This window comes from Myiozetetes cayanensis, unplaced genomic scaffold (assembly GCF_022539395.1).
Source record: "Myiozetetes cayanensis isolate MyiCay16 unplaced genomic scaffold, myiCay2020 scf10, whole genome shotgun sequence".
Lineage (NCBI taxonomy): Eukaryota > Metazoa > Chordata > Aves > Passeriformes > Tyrannidae > Myiozetetes > Myiozetetes cayanensis.
The window spans coordinates 3,101,965-3,123,860 of NW_026086605.1; the positions used below are offsets into that span (position 1 = coordinate 3,101,965).

At 40.6% G+C, this 21,896-nt stretch overlaps 1 protein-coding gene across 1 annotated transcript in view; it reads right to left on the reverse strand.

Annotated features, from left to right (window-relative positions):
* Positions 1-215: 215 nt before the first annotated feature.
* CPXM2 (carboxypeptidase X, M14 family member 2) overlaps positions 216-21,896 on the reverse strand; it is a 74,124-nt gene continuing 52,443 nt past the window's right edge. The window contains exons 6-13 of the mRNA XM_050305344.1: positions 20,280-20,368; positions 15,437-15,560; positions 14,386-14,582; positions 13,362-13,541; positions 11,896-12,193; positions 8,775-8,914; positions 8,164-8,263; positions 216-3,073 (exon numbers count right to left, since the gene is read on the reverse strand). Coding sequence (XP_050161301.1) covers positions 2,820-3,073; positions 8,164-8,263; positions 8,775-8,914; positions 11,896-12,193; positions 13,362-13,541; positions 14,386-14,582; positions 15,437-15,560; positions 20,280-20,368 — 1,382 coding nt within the window. The 3' untranslated portion in view covers positions 216-2,819. The remainder of the gene's footprint in view (positions 3,074-8,163; positions 8,264-8,774; positions 8,915-11,895; positions 12,194-13,361; positions 13,542-14,385; positions 14,583-15,436; positions 15,561-20,279; positions 20,369-21,896) is intronic.

Below are 21,896 nucleotides of genomic sequence, written 5' to 3' on the forward strand. Positions count from 1 at the left end.
GAAAGGAACATTTTAGCTCCCAAGTGCACAACTATACAGTAAATAGGGCACACATCATTTTGGTAATATTATTATATCCAAGACAGGCATAAACATCTCAGCTCAGCACAAGATATTCACACATCTGAAATTCCTAGTAAAATTCTTTTGAGCTTGAGTGTTTTCCAGTGTAAAGGTGCTGGACAACCGAAAAATAATTGCACAGACAAGTACACTTGACAGCTATTAGGCCATTTATTTAGTAATGCCTGGACTAAAATGGAGTAAGGTCACCTGCATTAGTCCTATTCTGCTGTGCCCAAACGTGTGTCAGCACTAGTGACAGCCAGTAAAGAGCACCAAAGCCACCATCTTCAGCATCTGATGTCCATGAGGTCTTCAGCAATCAGAATCCATCTCATTTCAGCTAAGAGATGTCCAGGAATTCCCCATCAAATCCACTTCTTGCTACCAAATGAAAAAGAACTTCTCGTTGAGCTGAGCTCCCTTCTGAGAACAAAGCACGGGAACCTCTAGGTTTGTGAAGTTAAGCTCTAACACTGTTATCTCCAGGTAGAAAGAACTGAGACCTGTCAGGACTAAGAGGGTGGTTTCCACCTTCAACCTGATCATCAGAGTGATTTAAATTTGGCTGGTTTGTTCCTGTTTTCTCTGTGCACGTTAACCACCCCCAGCAAGACAACTGGGCAGCCTTTGTGGGAGTGCAGAGAAAATCCACCTGAGATATTCCATCAGTTCATAGCAAAAAATATAGTGTAGGATGTTGATCTATTGTGGTGGCAACAAAATCTACACATGCCAATAAACAAGCCAAATTTAACTGCTAACAACTTGTCTGCTATCACTACTCCGTATTCAAAAATTATTTCACATTTTCACCTGCACAAAGACATCATTAATCCCTTCTCACCTGTCAAAAAAAATCACCACCCTTCTTGACAAATTGCTGTTATATTTGCTATACAAAAATATATGGCATACAGAATGTTGCAAGGCTGGTAAATAGGGTGAAATAAGTAAAATAGAATTGCAAATGCTGGAATGATTGGGTTATTTGTTTACTTCTATGACTTAATCTAAATGATGCTGACTTGGAGCTGTTCCATAATTTCAGTCATAGAGAATTACATTTCCACTCTTCTGTTTTCTTTAAGCCCTTGCTGACAAATACATTGCTGGTATTTAATGGTATCTGCACAAAAAGCAGGAGCTGAAATTATCTAAGAAATGTAAGAACATGACTATTTACTATGCAAGAGTTCACGCCTTTTATGTGTTTCCAACATTCCTGGACAAGAAAAACAAAAGATTTAATACAGATGGCACGTGGTACTTTTACAGTAAGTTTTCTACTGGCACTTTATTTTTTTCCTCAGCTTTGAACGGTACTTTGGGGAATGCCTGTTCCAAGAATCCTATCAAACAGGCAAAAACGGTAAGAGCAATTAAAATGTTTGAAACAGAACTGTATTTGGAAGTGTATGCTGCAGTCTTTCTACCAAGCATATTACAAGATGTTTGTTTAGCCACAAGACTTTTAGCTGGCTAAAATCATGCAGCTGACCCTTTTTTTTTTTTGGTATAATTAAGGTCATAACATTGAAGCTAACAGAGCGAAGTTACATTTTCATCCGCTGACACTTTGTCCAGTGTTTATTTAGCTCATTCTCTCTAGATACTGGTCTGCATCTTTCCTCAGTCCTATCCTGCTGTACAATTTTGTTACTTATAAGGCAGTAAAGAAAGCACAAATCCTGCCCCCACAGAGGCAGCAGCTGCAGAAGCAGGATGAGCAGGTCACGCAGAGGAGCCCAAAATCCCTCCCGTGTCACAGAAGACAGTGGCATGAGATGGGCATGAGCACAAAAGGCACTTAAAGTCAGGCCAGAAATCAATTAATTTATGAACTAAGCACCTATCAGTGGCTAAGACTCTCCTCTCATACACGACACAACTGGCTGTTCCTCAGGAAAAGCGTTGTTCAAGTCCTTGTCCCACGTTAGAGAAGGGGCTGCAACACCACAACATCAAAGTGGTCCTTATCCCATGAGCTTTTCGTTAGGTTTGGTTCCTGGAGTAAAAATGCAGCCTTCTTAAAAAAAGCCAGAGAAGAAAACACCCCTGGCATTAAACTCTGGAATCACATTACATCCTGAAATATAAACAACCCAAGCAGGAAAGCAAAGGTGGGTTATTTACTGCAGGTTTTTTTTTCTCAATGTTATAGTGCTTGTCAAAAGAGAGACTTTCAGGAAAAGGGGATTAAATTATGACATGTGTTTTAACCACATTAAACATAAGTTGTCCCCTCTCAGCTTTCCTCCCATATGAGAATAAAACATAAGGAGTGTCAAACTTCTTTAAAATTGCAAAAATATATCAATTTTATACTTCAGATACAGCATTTTTCAATTTTTCATTCAGAAAAAACACTTCTCCTTTACAAGTATATATATTTTTTTTTTAAATCCTTCTTTCTCCTCTTTTTAAAGAAAAGAGATTTACAAAGGATCAACAAGCCAAACGTTTCACTCCAGGTTACCTCAAAACATCTCCTTCCATTCTTCCTGCCTCTCCCTTCAACCCAGGGCTGGTTGTTTGTGGGTTTTTTGTTGTTGTTTTTTTTTTTTTTTTTTTGGTTGAGTTTGGATTTTGCTCCCGAAAAATGAGAACCCCCACCGTCCATCCATCTCCACTAACAGAAAGGCCTCTTGCAGAGAAATAACGCACGAAGAGATGGGCTATGAAACTCTCACTACGACTACAGCCAGGCTGGCAGAAGCAGAGCTCGCGGGCACCGAGGGGTGCCGGGCTGGCGCCTATCGGTGCTGCTGCCACTGCCGCGCCCGCTGCCGGTGCCGGCGCACGGACAGGCTGATGGGCTGCTTCCCGAACTTCCTCATGATCTCCTTGATCCTCGCCAGGTTGGTTTTGGAGATGGTGAAGTCACACTGGGTGGCTCCCATGTCGTAGCCCACCTCGCAGGTCCTGGTGGCGGTGGTGTAGCCCTCGGCCTTCACGCCCACCACGTACTCGCCCGGGTTGAGGAGGCGCCAGTAATCGCCATCGGCTCCTGGGAGGGAAACAAGAGGGGTTTTAGGACTCTGGTCTTTCCTCCTTCAGGAAGGTGTTGTTTATAGACTCATTAAGTTTGGAAAAAACCTCTGAGATCATCAAGCTAGTACCATGTTCGTCACTAAACCACATCTTCAAGCGCCACATCCAAAGTTTTTTTTGTAGAATCACAGAATCTCCTGGGTTGGAAGGGACCCAGAAGGATAACTGAGTCCAACACCTGGCCCTGCACAGGCCCATCCCCCAGAGTCACACCCTGTGTCCCAGAGATCATCCAAACACTCCTTGAGCTCTGGCAGCCTTGGGGCTGTGCCCACTGCCCTGGGGAGCCTGTTCAGTGCCCAACTACCCTCTGGGGGACTACCTTTTCCTGAGATCCAACCTAAACCTCCTGTGACACAACTTCAGGCCATTCTTTCAGCTGGAAAAGACCTCTGAGATCATCACCTTCAACCATCAAGCCAGCCCCACCACCATGTTCAGCACTGAGCCATGTCCTCAAGTGCCACAACCCCGTGTTTTTTGAACACTTCCAGGGATGGTGACTCCACCACTTCCCTGGGCAGCCTGTTCTAGTGCTTGAAAACCCTTTCCATGAAGAAATCTTTCCTAATATCTAACCTAAACTGCCCCTGGAGCAACCTGAGGTCATTAAATGAGGATGCAGAAGTTCATGTACAGGGGTAAGATGACACCACGACCAGGAACCCTCTATCCTTAACACCAAGAGGGTGTCAAAGAGACTGCTCCCCATCACATCCCCCCCTCATCCTGCCAACCCTAGAGGAAAACACACCTCAGGTACATTTTCCAAATGATGAAGAAAGGACAATGGGCTTCAATCTGGCTAAAAATTTTGGCAGGTGGGAGGTTCTGAGGCAAAGGGTTGGTGGTTCCCAAGGGGTACAAAAAAACCTTCCCCAAATTAATTAATTGTAACTGATGGATCCAGGGGAGCCCCAGTGGAGTAACCACACTGCACCCATGACCCTGGCCAGGCTGCCTGGACACAGATTTTTGTGCTTATTTAGTATGCAAAGCATGTGAATACATAATATCAACTCACTTGGAGATGTAGGTAAATATCCCCATCTATAAAACCTTACACTGAGTTTTATTGCATTGATTTCCCTACAAAGTATAATTCACCAGGGTACTTAACCACTTTCTTACCTGTAAATGGGCAAACAGAACTCCTGTAATCAACTGAACTACTCATGCACAAAGATATATTTTAACACCACATTGAATCAGGACTTACTGGTTTCTTCTTTTTCCCTCACAAATGATCTCAGATGTACCCATTTTATGTACCCATATGTACATAAGGATGACTTTAGCCTTCTTTTAAATATGATTTTAACTAGCAGGTGTTCTTAGTTGTGAATTGAAATAGGTCAAAAACTAATACCAAAAATAAGTTTTGCACTCTGTCCTGGGAAAACCCACTGTGAGTGAAAGTACATAATCAAACATGCAATTCTATATATAAATAGAAATGGAACATCTCTTGCACTAAGAGGGGTTGGAGTTTTTTAGCACTGATGAGAACGGACAGCCTTACTAACACTGGCCTTGGGTTGCTGGCAATGCAGAGCGTAGCAAAAAATAAAGATGATTTGCATAAAAATATTATATTTGGGAAAAGATCAGACTAGCCAGCCTCTTTTTAAAGAAACAGGATTTCAATTTAGGGTTTGGTAAAATAAAAAAAGATGTTTGCAAGCAGCAAGTGTTAACAAAACAGCAATACTGTTATACCCTAAAACTGCAGTCTCTGAGTGTGCCAGAATTGCACCCAATCTAGTTAATTCTTACATCCCAACATGTTTACATTTTTCTTTTCTCCAGTTTGACCACATTGATCAAGGTCCAAATTTTCTCTTTCTCAGGATTCAGGTATTTTTAGGAAGGGCTCCAAGAGAAGCTCTTTATTCAGTCCTCCCTTACCATTGGGTCCATCGGAGACTTAACAAAAGGACAAAACATAAATCTGCCCAAGTTCCTTGTATTTATCCCCAAGGGCTCCTTTTCAGCTGTAAAAGCTCTGGCACTGCTGCAGGGCAGGGAAAAGGCTACGGATCACCCTGGGAGTGGCTGGGAACACAGCCCTGCTCAAAGCCCTGCTCTAGCCCCGGGAGTGCCAAACTGACCCACATTCCTCTGACACATTTAACAGTCAGTTCATCACCACCCCACACAAGGCCAGAAATAAACCTACACATCCACTCAGCACCGGGAATTCATCACAAAGCTGGATATTAAGCTGTTAGCAGGATGTACTTCACCTCCTTTCCATTTGCAAGCCAGCAGACACAAGTATTTCTGTCAGCTGCCAGTGCCCAGAATTTAATACCAGGCTAAAAGGTTGGGGTTTTTTTGAAAATCAGATTAAATCCAGTAGGTAAAAAAAAATGTCAGAACAGATGGCAAAAGGAACGCAATTAAAAATCCAGATAAATTTAGTAAATAATAGGTTTGCTGAAATAATAGGTTCCAGTGGGAGCAGGCTGGAGGCAGACTACATCCACATCCACCTCCTGGGTCTGGAAAAGGATTGCCATGTCTGCTTAGAAAAAATAACAATGCATTAAGGTAAAGATAGTAACTATAGATTAAATGTGTCAGATCACTCCATAAATACTTCAATTAAGAGAAATACTTGGAGCCTTACAGGACAGTCCTTACTTAATGGTAAAAGTGCAAAAGTGATTTTTACGCTAAAATGATAAATCATAATAAAATCATAGGAATCTTACCAAAATATTGATTAAAAAATTGTCTAAATGTTATGTGAAATTAAATTAATTATGCTTTAGTACAAATCACACAGAAACATGTACTGGTCTTTGAACTCTGGCTGTGATTCAGAAATGTTTCACCAGGAACACGTTTCTTCATCTATACATACTTTGACATTTCCAAAATGTGCAATTACAGGAAGCAACCCCAAAAGTGCCTTTGCACCATGGGGAAAACAGATGCATTTGCTCATCCAGCTGATGAACTCTTTCCAAAGGTTATCTTATAGACCACAGTCCATATCTAACTGTAACAACATGTAATCACTCAGACTTAATCAATAGCTACATCTGCATCAGGAGAAAATGGAATAATTTCCAACAAAGCTCTTACTCTCGGGATCAATGGCTTCAATTAGCCTATTAATAGTGTTAGCTGAATGTCAGCATCCCTCTCTTTCCATAAGATACATTGTATGTCCAAGAGAAATTAAAAACAACGTGCTGTCCATGCACTTTTGTTTTGTTGTGGCTTTTTTTTTTTTTTTTTGGTTTTTTGGGGTGTTTTTTCTTTTTTTTTGTCCACAGGAAGAAGCAAAGAAATTTTCTCAAACATGTAGATGTTATTATAGGGCTTTTACATACAACTTTTGTCTGGCTCTACAGAGTAGTCCATCATATTAATGTATCAATGAAACAGCAGATACCTGAGAGCTGAGCTCACTTGCAACAAAACTTATATGAATAGAGATAGTGGCCATAATTCTTCTCCTGCTTGGCCTATTTTTATATCAAGGCAACTCAGAGGTTTAAATGGAAACATTTTTCATTTTAAAAGGTATAAATGAAAGAAGACTGCTGACAATTTGCCTTCTTTATCTGGAGTTATACGTGTCATTTTAGCTTTTTGGCTCTAACATAAATCCTCTGGTTTCAGAGACTAATGAGACGTGCATTGTTATCTGTGTAATATAAAACAGGAGAGAACTTTTATGTTCCCATTTACAAAGTGTGAACTTAAATGTCTCATTAAAAAGAAAATTTAAAAAGAATTAAATAAACACTTTTATTTTTGCCAACAAGTACAGATGGCTTTGAGCCACAGAAGCTCAGCAATAAGATGAGATACAAAGAGCTGCATCATTCCCTGAGTGTTGCAAGGTGGATTTTGGGATCTTGCACATTTATTGGACTTGTCAATGAGTCTCCTTCCTGTAGCACTTTTGCTGTCTTTAATCTGTTGACTTCTGTTTCACATGGCAATCCAGTGTACAGAGAGCTGGAGATTAATCACACACTGCATTAACTCAGCCTCAACCAGAGCAATACATTAATTCTGTTAACAGACTAATGCAACCCACACTTCATGGCAGACTTTCAAGACTGCCAAGGCTTCCAAGACAAGAAAAAACAGCTGATTACTTTAATTCCCGCTACCATTTCCCAGTGGTCCCATTTTTGAAATGTTTAAGGCAGAATCATTATTGCCTAATTAAATATCTGTCATTCAAGGTCTTCTTTTACAATGGAGACATGGTAGCACTGAAATTAATCATAAACTAAGTTAGGTATTCCAAGATTCATTACTGGCTCGGATCATGTAGCAAACATTAAGGATTTGGAAGTCAAAAGCTCTATGAGATTCCATAGCCTGAAATCAGTTTATGTGTCCATGTGCCATACTGTGCCTCAGTGGCAAAGCTCATGACAGTGGCATCAAATAAAGGACCCAGAACACCAGTAAAGACATAAACCCCCATAAAGTCAGTGTTTAAAAAATATGTGGATGTGGTATTAGGGACATGGTTTAGTGGTAACATGGCAGTGCTGGATTAATGGTTGGACTCAATGACCTCAGAGGTCTTCTTCCAACCTAAATAAATCTGTGATTCTACGATTCACAGTCCTGTAACTGTTAACAGCCAGAGAAATGCTCTTCACCCAGCATGGCATTACCTGCACCCTTGTTTTTCAGTGTTACGATTGTTCTGGGTTAGATGTGCACTACATTTACATGAGAAAAGTGACAATAAGAGTTCTTTAGACGCAGTCCTAATCAGGCTATTGATGTGGGGAACATAAAATCCTATTTGCTCAATACTTTGTTAGAGTTGGAAAGAAGGAGTGGAGAGGAAAGCCAAAGTATTGTTCTTGTCTACACAGCTGCAACATAGAAAGAAGTGACTCCCTCCTCATGTGCCAATCCTTCTGCACCACTCCCCTTGGACCATATCCTACCTGCTGGCTCTGAAAAGGGTTCAAAACTTCCATAAAATTCTGTATTTTGCTTTTAAACCATAAATCTACTCTTTAGCACTCACGGTTTTGCTTTTTTTTTAACTTTTACCTGTGCGAATGTCATGGTTGACACCTTCTACTGAGATAACAGCATTTGGGATTCCCTTTCCATGCACATCTTTTACTATGCCTTTGATGCCACGATGGACCTATGGAGAGAACAAAAAGGCAAGTAAATATTGCACAGCAACGAACAGCTGTATTACTCGGAAGTTAAAACTAATTATTAATTCCATATGTGAATTATGTGTCTTATATTCCTACTTTATGGCTCACAAAATTGTGAAATGCCACTATTAAACCCATATCAGCCCTCCAGGCATTAACTTGTGAATCAGCTTACAAATTCTGTTAGGATTCCTGAGGCATCAAATTCAAGACATAGGGGGAAAAGAAACAGATAAAGCAACAGAACCAAGGAGTTTTTTCTAGTAGCCCTTTCTAGAAACCCACAATCAAATTTTTTTCATTATTTAATTCTCTCAGTCAAACCAACCTGCCTGAAGTGATACGTCAGTATTATTTGTAGGGAAGATTTCTACCATAAATACCAATAACCACGTAATTAGCCATGCAAGAAAAACATCAGAAACCTTAAACTCTCTCTCAAACCGAAAGGAGTGGCCAAGTTATTTAGAATTTGCACTGCTGTGGGAATACCTGTTCCATGAAAACAATCAGGGACTCGCGGTTGTTCTCCCATTCTTCAGGCAGCTCACTCTCGTGGGGATATTTGTCACAGCCAACGTAGATGGAGAGCTCAAAGCAGTTCGTGTGCAGGTAACTGAAGTCATTTATGCCTGTCAACAGGGGGCAAAAAGGAAACAATTTCATATCCTTTTTAATCTGCTGATCAGATCTGATCTTTTTATGCATATTAATGGGACCTCTTTGAATACAAACTGGGTGTTTATGTAGCTGGCTCAGTCTGCAGGCCTGGCAGGGCAAAGGAGTCTTAGAAATGCCACAGTGTGGCCAACACAGCGAAACAGATTAGCTGGAGTTGCAGTCACCAAAAGTGCTTCTGACTGAAAAGAGTTAAAACAAAACACCTGGTCTCGTCCAATTACCACAGAGCAGAAGTCGAGTATTTAAGGAGCCCTCAGTGCCTTCTGGAAGCAGAGCAGGAGGATTATGTAATGCAGATGTTCAGCTTTTCACTTCTGTTGATGGGGAAAACCTAAATATCAGCGAGTGGCATATGCTACTCTGCATAAATGTGCTTCCCCTCTATTTGAGAAACAGCCACAATTATTTTCTCCTCACATACTGTATCCCATCCTGACTAATCTGCTGTGAAATGTTTAGCAATACACAGTAATTGCTCAGTTTTAATACATGCATTTAAGAAAAATGGCTTAACTTTGCCAAGAGCAACTCTTTCATAGTGTCTGAACATGCAAATCCAGCCTTGAAAACGCTGGAAACAAAACTAAATCAATCTGTTCTTTGTCCTTGTGCACTTCAGCCAGTGCAGAAACTTTACATGTAAAATTGCTGAAGAACTTGCACTCATTGCAGTCCAAAAAATGTGCAGGAAATAACATGGTTGGGTTTTAAAGGCATAGGGAGGTGTTGGATATCTGTGCTGCACATGCTTCCCTAGGGATTCTCTGGTCCTGGAAAGAAATCAGAAAAATCCCTTGTAAATTCTCCCACGGGATGAGCAGTGAAAAGTTTCTGTGCATGGTCACTGCAAGGCCAGGAAGATGGATGAGGAGAGAAGGAATGGACAGCTTCAAGGTGTGGTACAACAAGATGCCACCCACACCGAAGGGCAGAGGTTCTGCACGCAGTTTATTGGGGTGTCACCTCCAGGGCAGGCACGAAACAAGCAGGGGTTAGGACAATAAGGTGTTACATGTTGATCTAAAAGGTAAATAAATAAATAAATTCTAAAAACTAGAGTGAGCTATGCAGCTATATCTACATGGTCATGGAATGACAGAGTGGAAAAATATGGGAGAAATCTGGAATCATACTTGGACAACCCTTTGCAATGCAAGGTGGTTGGTTAACTGACAGCTGCAAAATACATATCTATATATGCATGTGTATATATCTGCAATACAAATCACTTTCTTGCACTTGTCTAAGGAGACACAAGAAGTCTAAAACCATCCTGCAGCTTGGAGACTGAGCTCAAATGGAAACCATATCTTTTGAGGTTTAGTCTGTAGTCCAGGGTGTAAAAACTGCGAGTGAAAGCAATATTCTAGAGTTTGTCTCAAAGAATATCCTGGAAGTCTTGCTGTAATGGAACAGAGCAAGGTATAAATTATAATGAAAACATTATCAAGAAATAAAACAAATCAGATGAAGCAAATCCAATATGTAAATGGTCCTAAGAAATCAGGATAATATTCAGCATCTATGTTGTCCATCATTACTTAATGCAGCTTAGTATGACAGCTGTTAGTGACATGGCCAGTGTCATCTTTTCTGGATCAATTCATAATCATGTTTCTTATAGCACTTAGAAAAATTAAGTTCATAAATTAGATAATTAAGTGGTCAAGTTAGTTTTCAGAGCATGCTTTAGAATTTGCAGAAACACACAGAAATGTATTGTCAAGCATTGAGGAGTTCAATCATCCCCTTCCCAATTTCACCCAACACTTTTTAACCTCCTGAAAAAATATTTGAGAAGTTAATTCTTGACTGCAGCCTTTAAGGGCCGGCCAGGACTAACTTCACATGGGCCAATGTAAAAGCCACAGAAGCCGTGTCCAAAATGTAGAAATGTTTGTGCAGTGGAAGTACCTGCAAGCTCCAAACACGAGCCAGTTCCAGTAAAACGTGGGCTGCACAGACACTTTCCTGCAGCTGTTTGCCATTACTGCTGCCGTTGCTCCTGTTGTCACCAAGTGATGGCAGAAGCCAGGCTCGTTTCTTAATTTCAGAGAATATGTTGTTTGACTGATTTACTCATAAAAACACAAAGATTTCGAGCAGAACCGTGGTGAATCAGCAGAGTGTCTGATTCTGAGTCTGCTCCACGTGTACACCCATAGAGATAACTGTGCCTAATGCTGTTAAAAATGTGCTTCTAATTGGGCTTTCCTGGAAATCCATGTTTTGGCTCCACCACAGGACGCAGCTTCCCTCTCGTGCTCCTTAACAGGGTGACAGGCTTGGGTGTAGGGTGATTGATGCAGCCTGGATTTTATCCTGGCAGCAGAAATGTCTGTGGAGCCCATGAAAAGTTCAAGTGCAAGGATTTCCAGGTCTTTTAAAAATAGGATGGTAGCAAGCAAACTGCAGCTTTTTTTGGCATGTTATTACAACTCGAATGTGATGGGGGGCTGATCTGTGACTGCGTTCAGTGAGCAGGAGGCTGAAATCAGGATCTCCTTATCTGAGGGCCACTGGAATCTCTCCCTGGAGTCACTGCTTCAGCTCTGACAATTGCTCTGATGTTCAGCAGCAGTTTTCTGTTGTCACCTTGTGAGATGGCAAAGGCTGACAGGGTCCCCCTGCCAATGGGTTTTGGACTGGGTTGGTTTCCTCCTGACAAAGCATCTTGAATGCACAGAATTCTTCAAACGAATGTACTGCAGGGGCACTTTGGGGAAACTCGGTTGTAAATTAAATAGTCACCAGGTATTACTGGCAGTGCCTCCTTCAATCCCCTGCTAAGTGATGAAATGCAGTGAACAGGCCTTCAGATGGGGATTTATTCCTCTCAGAGCACACATATTTGACCACCGCCGCCTCTGCAAGGTACACCAGGCAGCGGTGGCACTACCACATTTAAACTGGAGTTTCTACCGACACTTACTGCCAGCCACGGTGTGCCAGGAGGCTCCATTAACAGTGCCATCCTCCTTCTGGAAATCCTCCGTGTGACACGCTCTCCTCCTCGCATCCGTCATCAGGCGGTGGGTGGAGGCGTAGGAATAGGCCAGCCAGCGGAAGACGTGGTCGTCCGGGGTGGGGGTGTAATCCTGGGTTTTCCACATGGACCTCACCATGTCGTAGGGATAGGCCACCACCAGCTCCCCTCCCTGCAGGTTGCCACCCAGCACAAAAGGGATCTTCTCCATCCACGCTATGATTGCCCGCGTCTCCACCGCCACCTGGGAGGAAAAGGAACAGCGGCTTTGGTTCGGCCCGTGGAATCCGGGAGCCTGGTTTCCAGGGGCAGGAGCCCTGCTGGGAGTTTCTGAGCTTGAGCAGCCAGCAAGGTGAGATGTGGCCAAGGAGAAGGGCTTCTTTAAATTGTCAGCCATGCCTGGGAGGTCACAGACAACCCGGACAAACTGAACAAAACCTTCACGTTATTAATTTCTGAGGAACATCTATGTGGAGTGAGGCCAGGAGCAGGAACTGACAGAGATGTCACGTGGTGACACTGCTCCCCCTGCCTTGGGCTGAAATGAGTTTCCAGAACCAGGGATTTTAAACATAATGTCCATAAACTAAAACACAACAAGTTCCAGCTTGACATGAGGAAAAACTTCTTTTCATGGAAGTTGGCAAATCATTGGAATAGACTGCCCAGAGAGGGCGTGGAGTTTCCCCCTCTGAAAACATTCCAAACCCACCTGGATGTGTTCCTGTGTCACCTGCTCTGGGTGACCCTGCCTTGGCAGGGGGTTGGGAGCAGAGGTCCCTTCCAACCCTTATTATTCTGTGATTCTGTAATTCTGATGCACTAAAGAGCTGCCACAGTTAATTGCCTTCCCCTCAGCCACTATTAATAGTTGCCATTATATTTAAAAGGTCAGGCAAAAATAAGTTAAATTTTTGGCACTACAATCCGATAAAGGGTTTTAGCATAAGCCACTGCATTGGTTTTGTATATGCCTGAGCTGTTGCTGTGTTATTTAAGGTAAGAATATGTTTCAAATAAGAAAACCCCAGGAGAAATCTATAGGGACACTGAGTTTACAAAAAGCTAGGGAGAAGCCTGATTCACATGGCTGAGCTCCAGGGTGAGATTTTCCCTGTCTACCTGTTGCTGCCTAAAAAATTGGGTATTGAGTCTTCCAGGTTCTTGCATTAGCCAAGGGCAAACTGAATCCTCCAGGAAGCAGATCCTTCTTCAAGACCTGCCTCTAAAACCTGGGGTGAATGGTCTTGTTTTGGTGCATTTTTATTTCCACTGACTAACAGGGAAATCTAGACAGGAAGATTAGATCAGCTGGGGAACTTCTGCATCAAATTTCTCATTCCTTGAGAAATGCAAATCTCTCTCTCAGCACAACCCAGCCTTGGTGTTCCCCTCTCTCTGCCCTTACTCACAGTGGCGTTTTCAGACAGGTACCAGTCAGGGATGGGGATGTGATGGTTTGGAACTTTTCTTTTACTCTTCTTCTGATCTTCTGACTCCCAGAGCAAAGAGTTTAAGTCAGGGAAATTGTTGTTGATGTCAATGCCGTCCTGAGTCCATCGTCCTAAAGACCAGCCCCCTAATTCTGAACCCTTAGATTGAAAATTAAAAGGGGGGGAAAAAAAAAAAAAGAAGAAAAAGAAAGATAAACGTTCATTCAGAATACAACAACCTGTGAGCCCTCAGCAAAGTGTTTGGGAACGTGCCAGAGACAATTCTATACAGAGAAATGAAGGATTAACCATTTAATTAACTGAAATAAATAACTGGCCTTTTTTTTTTTTAAATTTTGTATGAAACCTTGAATGATGTGAAGCGAAACCCATGAAAAATTACTCGAGGTTAGCCAAAATATATCCTGCAAAGGAGATAGCCCACTTTCCTTTCCATGACTGTGACTGTGACTTTTCTGTTCCAGTCTTGTGCAGACTTCCCTGGAAGATTTTCCAGTGCATTTGACCAGCCCCTACAATTTTTCCTCCTGCTGTCTGTCTTCTTCCAGACAGAATTATTACGATGTCCTGCACAACGTGCTCTCCTTAAAGGTGCACTATTAAATTTCAGCTGTGGAGGAGTGCAAATATTCACGTGCTTAGCTCGGTTTCTCAGGAGAAACAGACTGCCTGAATTTTCCACTTTCCAAAATGGTGTTCCCATTGATTTACACACCTCAGTATGGTTTGTTCTGGCAGTGTTTGTAACCCTTCTTTCCATATATATTTTCCTGTTAGCCAATGTCATATAAAATACTGTTGTGTTTTTTTTTTCCTCTCAGTAAGATGTTTCAGTGGTTTAATTTCTCTTGGTGTGCTTATTGTTTGATTTTTTAAATTGCAAAATACGAACTTCGAAAAAAAAAAATAATGACAAGAGGGGAGTGTTTTATTCATCTACTGCAAATAAAAGAATTCCTGGAAGTGCTGACAATCCCATTACCGCTTTATATGCCTTGTCATATCCATCTGGGTTGACTGAGGGCAGGAGGTGGATTCTTGTGTCCTCAATGAGGTGCACAATCCGTGGGTTCCCAGCCAGGTATTCCTGGCACATAAACTGCATCAGCAAGAGGATTAGCTCACGTCCCAGCACTTCATTCCCGTGGGCTCCTGCGATGTAGTGAAACTCGGGTTCCCCTGTTGAAAGCACACGGAGCAGAACTGTGGTCAGAGCAGCAAATCAAATATCTGTTAAAAGTCACTGATGCCAATCAGCAACATTTCAGCCAAGGAAAGCTGGAGAAGTGCCTTAACTGCACAAACGATGCACAGACTTTAGAGAAACAGATTACTTTCTGTTGCTATTTTAAAAGAACAGGTTTATGTCCCAGTGATGTCTAAAGCCACTGTGTAAAACCTCCAAAATCCATTCTTGGTTAAACGTATTTTTAATTATACTTACAATTTTAGCATGTTAGAGGTAGATTTTAGCAGTTCTGATAGGTTAAAAATAACACGAAAAATACATTGCTAGTAGTTCTCTCAGACAGAATTTAAGGACCTTAAAAGAGAAGTCAGTAACTGCACATAATTGATTTCTGACTTCACAGAGTCTTTTCCTTGTCTAAAACAGGTTCCACATACATATTTCAAGGTTATCCTCAGTGCCATAATCCTTGTACTCAACAACAAAATGCTTCAGGGATGATTAGGAATAATGTGCATTCACCCCATGTAAAAAAGGTAAATTTTTTCCAAAGCTACATAAATCCCCACAACTAAAATCTGTTCCCCAGTACTAAAATTCACTTTTATTTTACTATTGTAAAGAATTATCATTAAGGAATTCAATCTCATGTCTTCTATTTGTGCTCACCCTCCTCTTCCCAATTTAGAAATACAGCGCTGAAGTTCCTCCCACATACATTTGAAATCTTTGCTGCCATGAATATAATTCCATCAGTGATAATTACAGCAGATACAGGAAAAGATGAGGGGGAAAAAAAACCCAAAACCCAGCACCCTTCAACAGATTTAGACTAAATCCTAACCAACTTCGTGCTCTCCTGGGTTGTCAGAAATCTCGACAGCGTAGAGCTTCAGTCCTTGGTTGCTTTTTCCAATATTGTAGATTCTTGTGATATTTGGGCACATTTTATTCACAGTTTTCATCAACTGCCAACAAAAAAAAAAACAAAAACAAAAAGACATGTAGTTAGACAAATGCAGCATCAAAAGAGATCCACTATGAATTACTTCTTTCCAAACTGGATGTGGCCAAACTCTTCATTTTCTTCTCTGACTATTTCTTAGTTGCAAAAGCTTTAAGTTTAGTTCATGAATTTCCAGCTCTGCTATCACATTTTTAAAACATTATGCAATGGAGAGGAAGCAACAAGAGAAATGTTGTCAGTAAAGACATTCTGCCCATCAAAATCTATTCAATTCACCATTTCTGCAGATATTGCATGACATGGCTAAAATACAATCAAATAATAATAATAATAATAATAATAATAAAAAAAATACTGAAATGCTTCGAGTTAAGCATATATTTCTGTTTAAACCAATGGAGTTCCACAGATGTCATCCAGATCAGCATATCTTGAGCCTAAACTGTCCCACAAACACTTTACTGTGGTATTTCAGGTGAATGCTAAAATGTGCAGACAAAACTGAAAATTTCTGCACTAATATTAGGTTATTGCAAATAGCTTTAAACAACAAGAATTTATCTGCCTTGATCTTTTTTTCCTTTGGAAGGAATTAAAGAAAGAAAACAGCACTTTACTGTAGATTGGAACCCTGGGGACTGTTAATTAGACAATCATTTCATAAACAAGCGTGCATACATTACTGAGGAAATATTGTGGCATAACAAAACTGCTTGCTCACACATTGTTAATTTAGAAACAATATTCGATGATCACAAGGCTGATGATTTAAAAAAAAGGTAATAATTAGATATGTCCAATTCCCATGCCACCATTTAGCAAATCTAAGTGGAAACACAACTCACATTGGGAAGAACATCATTAAAATTCCTCTCATAAGAAGCTTCACTTCTATTTATAAACAGTTTGCAAAGAGACTGAAAAGATGCTATTTCTGTACATTTGTTCATCTCACTCATTGGTTTTATAGATGGGAGAAACAATTCTTGTGGCAAGTTTAAACTCATCACTCGTTTGAAAAATACAGTTGTGCTCTTCTGGTGTATTGTCTTGTTTCATATCTACTTATTTTCAGCACTGTCATCATCAGCAGCATGCTGGTATTATGGGTACTCAGATATTCCCACAGAACCCTTCTTAACTTTCTGGGCATGGGTAAGTGTGTGTGGCATTTATTGTTGCAGCTGAAACACGCCGGTGAGGCCAGAGAACACTGGTTTACATCTGGTAGCATTTGATTTAAACCACTCAATTACTATCTCTTTGAGACACACTGCCTTAAATCCTCCTGGCTAACCTGCTCATAATGAACCAAAAATTTTATCAGTATGTATAGAATCATAGAATCATTTAGGTTAAAAAAGACCTCTGACATTCTCAAGTGCAACCACTTCAACAAGAACTGCCAAAGACACCACTGACTCAAAAGTCCCCAGGTGCCACATCTACACAGCTTTTACATCTCTCCAGGGGTGGTGATGACTCCACTGTCCTGGGCAGCTGTGCTAGGGCTTGACCACCCTTTCTCTGAAGAAATTTTCCCTAATATCTGATCTAAATCTCCCCTGGCACGACCCGAGGTTGCTTCCTCTTGTCCTCTGCCTTGCTAGGTGGGAGAAGAGACTGACCCCCACCTGATTCCAAACTCCTTCCATGGAGTTGTAGGGAAAGATAAGCTCCCCCTGAGCCTCCTTTTCTCCAGGCTGAGCCCCCACAGCTCCCTCAGCTGCTCCTGGTGCTCCAGCCCCTTTCCCAGCTCCGTTCCCTTCCCTGCACAGGCTCCAGCCCCTCAATGCCTCCCTTGTCATGAGGGGCCCAAAACTGGACTTAAGGTGTGGCCTCACCAGTGCCCAGCACAGGGGGACAATACAGAGACATGAAGCTCTTGTCAGAGCCTCACAGACCAAAACTTGTTGAGATCTATTGTGTGGGGACTCTTCATGTCCCACTAATAAGAGAATGAAGTGGATTGTTGTGATAGGATCACGTTTCTCTCCAATAGAAGTATTAGTTTTTCACTCTACCAGTGAGCAGAGATATTACATTAAAAGGAGTTCTATTTTAGCTAAAGGCTAAAACTGTGCTGTATAAATATTGTCACTGCCTCAGACCTGTGTTAACTAATTTCTCCTCTCACACCTTCTTCAAATTGGAAGCTCTGTCCTGGCTGATGCATCACTGCATCCATGCAGCTCCAAAGCTGTGAAATAGGGAAGCCTGTCCTCTCAGAGCTGTCTCTGAAACTTCCACAGAGTTTTCTGCTAACGTGCCTGGCACTCCAGTGCTCACAGGATACCAAGAACATCAATTTAGCAAAGTGGCTAAAAGTACGTAAATGCTCATTAATAGTGACAAAAATGCCTAGAACCAACTTCAAAGTACATTACATTCAGTGGAAATATTTGTATTGGCCTCAGTAACCCCCCCATAATTTCTTTAATTGCAAGCATATGATTATTTTCTGAGTCAAAGAACTTTTCCTGAATTAGAACCTCTGTAATAGACTTCACTGAGACTCTTTTGGCAACAGTGGGGGATACTGTAATGTAGTTAACTGTTCCTGTAAATACCATACTGAAAATGAACATATTTCATATTTGATCTTCTCATACCCATTTCCTATGAATGGCACAACAGGTCACCTGAAATGTCACTGTGTTTGTGTTTGCACAAACTGCCAAAGACAATTGGTGATAACAGTCACTTAGGGCTTTATTAACAAGCAGCAGGACTGTAAAGCACTTTTCCCAATTACATTCACTAACAGCTCTTATTGACAGCTTGTGTTTGTCACTACCAATTATTTACCTTATTAGTGACCTGAAAAATACTTCAGGCAGTCTTTGAAGAAGCCTCACAAAACTGGTTTCTGGAGGTCTGATGCAGAAAAGGTGTATTAAATGTAGGTCTAAATGCCATCTACACTTACAGGAGGCAAAAGGACTCTCAGTCCATGTCTTTCAGGTTAGGACTCCTCTTTATCCTCTGTGGAGATCACAGAGTTGTCGAGGTTGGGAAAGACCCCTAAGATCATGTAGTTCAACTGTTCACCTAACAGTACCAGGCTCTCTGGAAACCACCTCCTCCTTGAGCTTGGACAGTAGCAGATACAGACCATCAGCCTGGCATTCCATGCAACCCAGAATGTTGAGCTGGACTGCTCTGACCTTCTACATTTGGTTGTTTCACCCTCAGATCAACCTGTTCAGTGGGCAACACGTACAGTGCTCTTCAATATTGCCCATTATCATCACACCAAGCCCATAAACAGCTGACCATGAACAGCAACTTCCTAACCAGAGGGTTCTATTGAAATAATCTGGCACTGAGAAAATCTCTCCCTCTCACAAATACTTCACATATTGCATTACTTGACAAATGTATTGTCTCCAAAACATGGCCCAGGGAACAACCTCTCCTCCTCCTTCAGTATTTATAATAAATATCTTCAAAGACCAGAATTTTTCTAAGATGGTTGGTGGTGAAGAAGCTACAAAAAGTGACATTAATTTATAGGTTACAGGGGGATTTTTGGGGGGGTGTGGTGTGGTGTGGTGTTTTTTTTTAACTTGACTCTGACAGTTACTGTTCCATTTTGCCCTGAAGTTCTAAGAATAGTTTTGGGGATATAAGACTTATTGCAATGCAACCCACAATCTTCTGCCTACCAGCAGCAGAACCCAATTAGAATCTAATGAGCTGTAAATAAATTAGGTATTTTGACACAGAGGAAAAAAGAAATTGTGAGAGCATAAAGACAGTTCACAACTGACCAGGTCTCAACCACAGTCCCAAATTTTCTACTTGTATGAAAAGACTAAAAACATTCGGTTTTAAAGCTGTATTTTTTTTTCCCCGTGATGTTCCTAACCTGATCAACCTGCAATGAAAACCTAAGACACACTTTATTTTATTGTTCTTGACAGTAATTATGCCAATTGAGTTTCTACTTGTCTAATCTCTGTGCTCAGAAATATAGGCCATGAAATCCCTACCAAAATAAATGTGTGACTCAGTACACAATTGCTCAATAAAAACGAGTGGTGATTCATGCAGTATAAATACACTGAAAACTCAGCACACAGCAAGTGATTCACACACATCGAGTCCAAACATATTATCTTCATATTTGAAGACAAAGAGGGCAAAAATATTTCTCCAGGACAACCCACACTTGTGTCTGTGGTGATATGAAGCAAGATTAAAAACAATAACAAAAACAAGACCAAGTTTGGCTGTTTGAAGCTAAAGGAATAGATTAAAAAGGCTGGCAAATTTAAAATTATACTAACAGGATTTTTTTTTCTAGTGCTTTTGGTGAGTTTCTGCTGATTTTCACAGCTGTGAATGTGGAATTGGACTCTAGAGTTTATTCTGATTATCCAAACCCAGTGAAATATATGAGAAAACTGATGCTAAATCAGGGTCAAATCTAAAAGGAGAAACCACTTTGTCATTCCCCACTCAGATATAAATGGAAGAAAAATAATGCCACATTATGAGTAGATAGATACTCCCTCTGTCATGCAGTCACCTGTTTAAAGTTAGTTTATGTACAAATTAAGACCTTGGGATTTTAATAAATTAAAACAGGAAAAAAATATTTTAAAAAGATATTGCAGACACTGTTTAATAATACTTTGAAGAGGTGGAATCCAGATTCCAGAAGAGCTGAAAAGCCTGCACCCTCCACCCTCCATCCACCAGCCTCTTTGCCTACCTGCCTCATTTCCTTGTAGTTGTGATGCTTGAAGTCCAGATTATCCGTGGTCGTCATTTCATTTCTTCTGTGGTAATAATTATTTGGGTCTGAGAAAAGAAATAAGAGAATTTTCACTGCTTTTGAATTTCAAATATCGATTTTTTTAATGCCATAATGCACTTAAGAAAGAGGAAATCCGAATTCTACTGTCCCATATGCACTTGGAGGAGGTTTTCAAAAGCAAAACTGAGATAACTAATTTAAAATATTTCTAACTACTGAACAAATCAACTCATCAAATCAAATCACAAATCAATATCCAAGATCCAAACAGAAGCCAGGAGGCATCAGATTTCCAGGCAGCTACTCTGCACAAAAAACCTAAACTTGAACAGAAAAGCAGAAGGGCAGCCTGGGGCTGCAGAGGACGGGAAAAGACACTGGAAAATGATGAGTCAGATGCAAGATAAAAGAGTGGAAGAAAAATTAAATTAGAGGAAAAAGCCACAGTAAATGTTTTGTGTCCACTTGATTAATTCACTATTGCAAGGAATTATCTATTCATTTTCTTGATGAGTATTTTCCAGAGTCTTTGTGCTGCTTGCAAAATACAGAAAGGATCCACTGTGCATATTAAGCATTCCTGATTATCCTCCAAAACAGTTTTTGTGGAAGTCAGAGGACTTTGCTACTCAAAAATTAGCATATTCAGTTATTTATGGATATTATTTATAGTCTGTGTATTTCAAAATGTCAAAGGAGAATATTTAGATAGAACAAAGTCCTTTGTCTCCTTGACATTCCAAGCCATTCACCTGGAAAAAAACAACAGTCCAAGACTGTCAGGGCTCAGATTTAAATTTCCTGATAGATGTACTCCTTATCTAATCTATTATGATTTATTTTCAGAGACAAACAAGTCTATTTGGAAAACATCAAACACATTCCTTAATTTGCCATGTCTGGGATGTCTGGAATTTTGAGTAATCGTTTGTCAAGCCAGTGGCTGTCAAGCTTTTATGAAAAATTTGTTTCCTTCACACAAAATCATCTTCATTGGTTTAAAACTATTGGGAAAAAAAGTGAAATATGAAAGTCTAAATATCATCCTCTCTTATTGCAACACAGCCAAAAGAAATTGTCTCCAGAGAACAAAAACAATTTTTTTAAACAATATCCTCAACAGTTCTGAATTTTTTTTTTGGGGGGGGGGGAAAGCAGAATTCTTAGTAGGAAGAATATGTAGTTAATATCCTGCAGCAACAAACACTTATAGAAAATTACAGAAAGTGCTTCAAAATACTTTATAACTTACATTTTTAAACTTCGTATTTCTGACATTAAAACCACTAAACAGTCCCATAAAATTCTAAAAGTGTTTGGGTCTTTTGAACTATTTAAGGAATTTATGGAATGAAGTATGAAAGTTCCATTAAGCTCCACAGTAACACTACCCACTTTCTCAATCACTTACTGAGTCTTTATTCCCATGCTTGTCTCCACCTCAGTTTCCTAATCTACAGCAGAAATGCTGGGAGGTCAGTTGAAGGTTGTTCTACAAATACAACTGAAAAATATCCAAAACCCCCTATTTCCTCAACAAAGTGTTGTTGCTCAATACATTTTGTCCTTTCT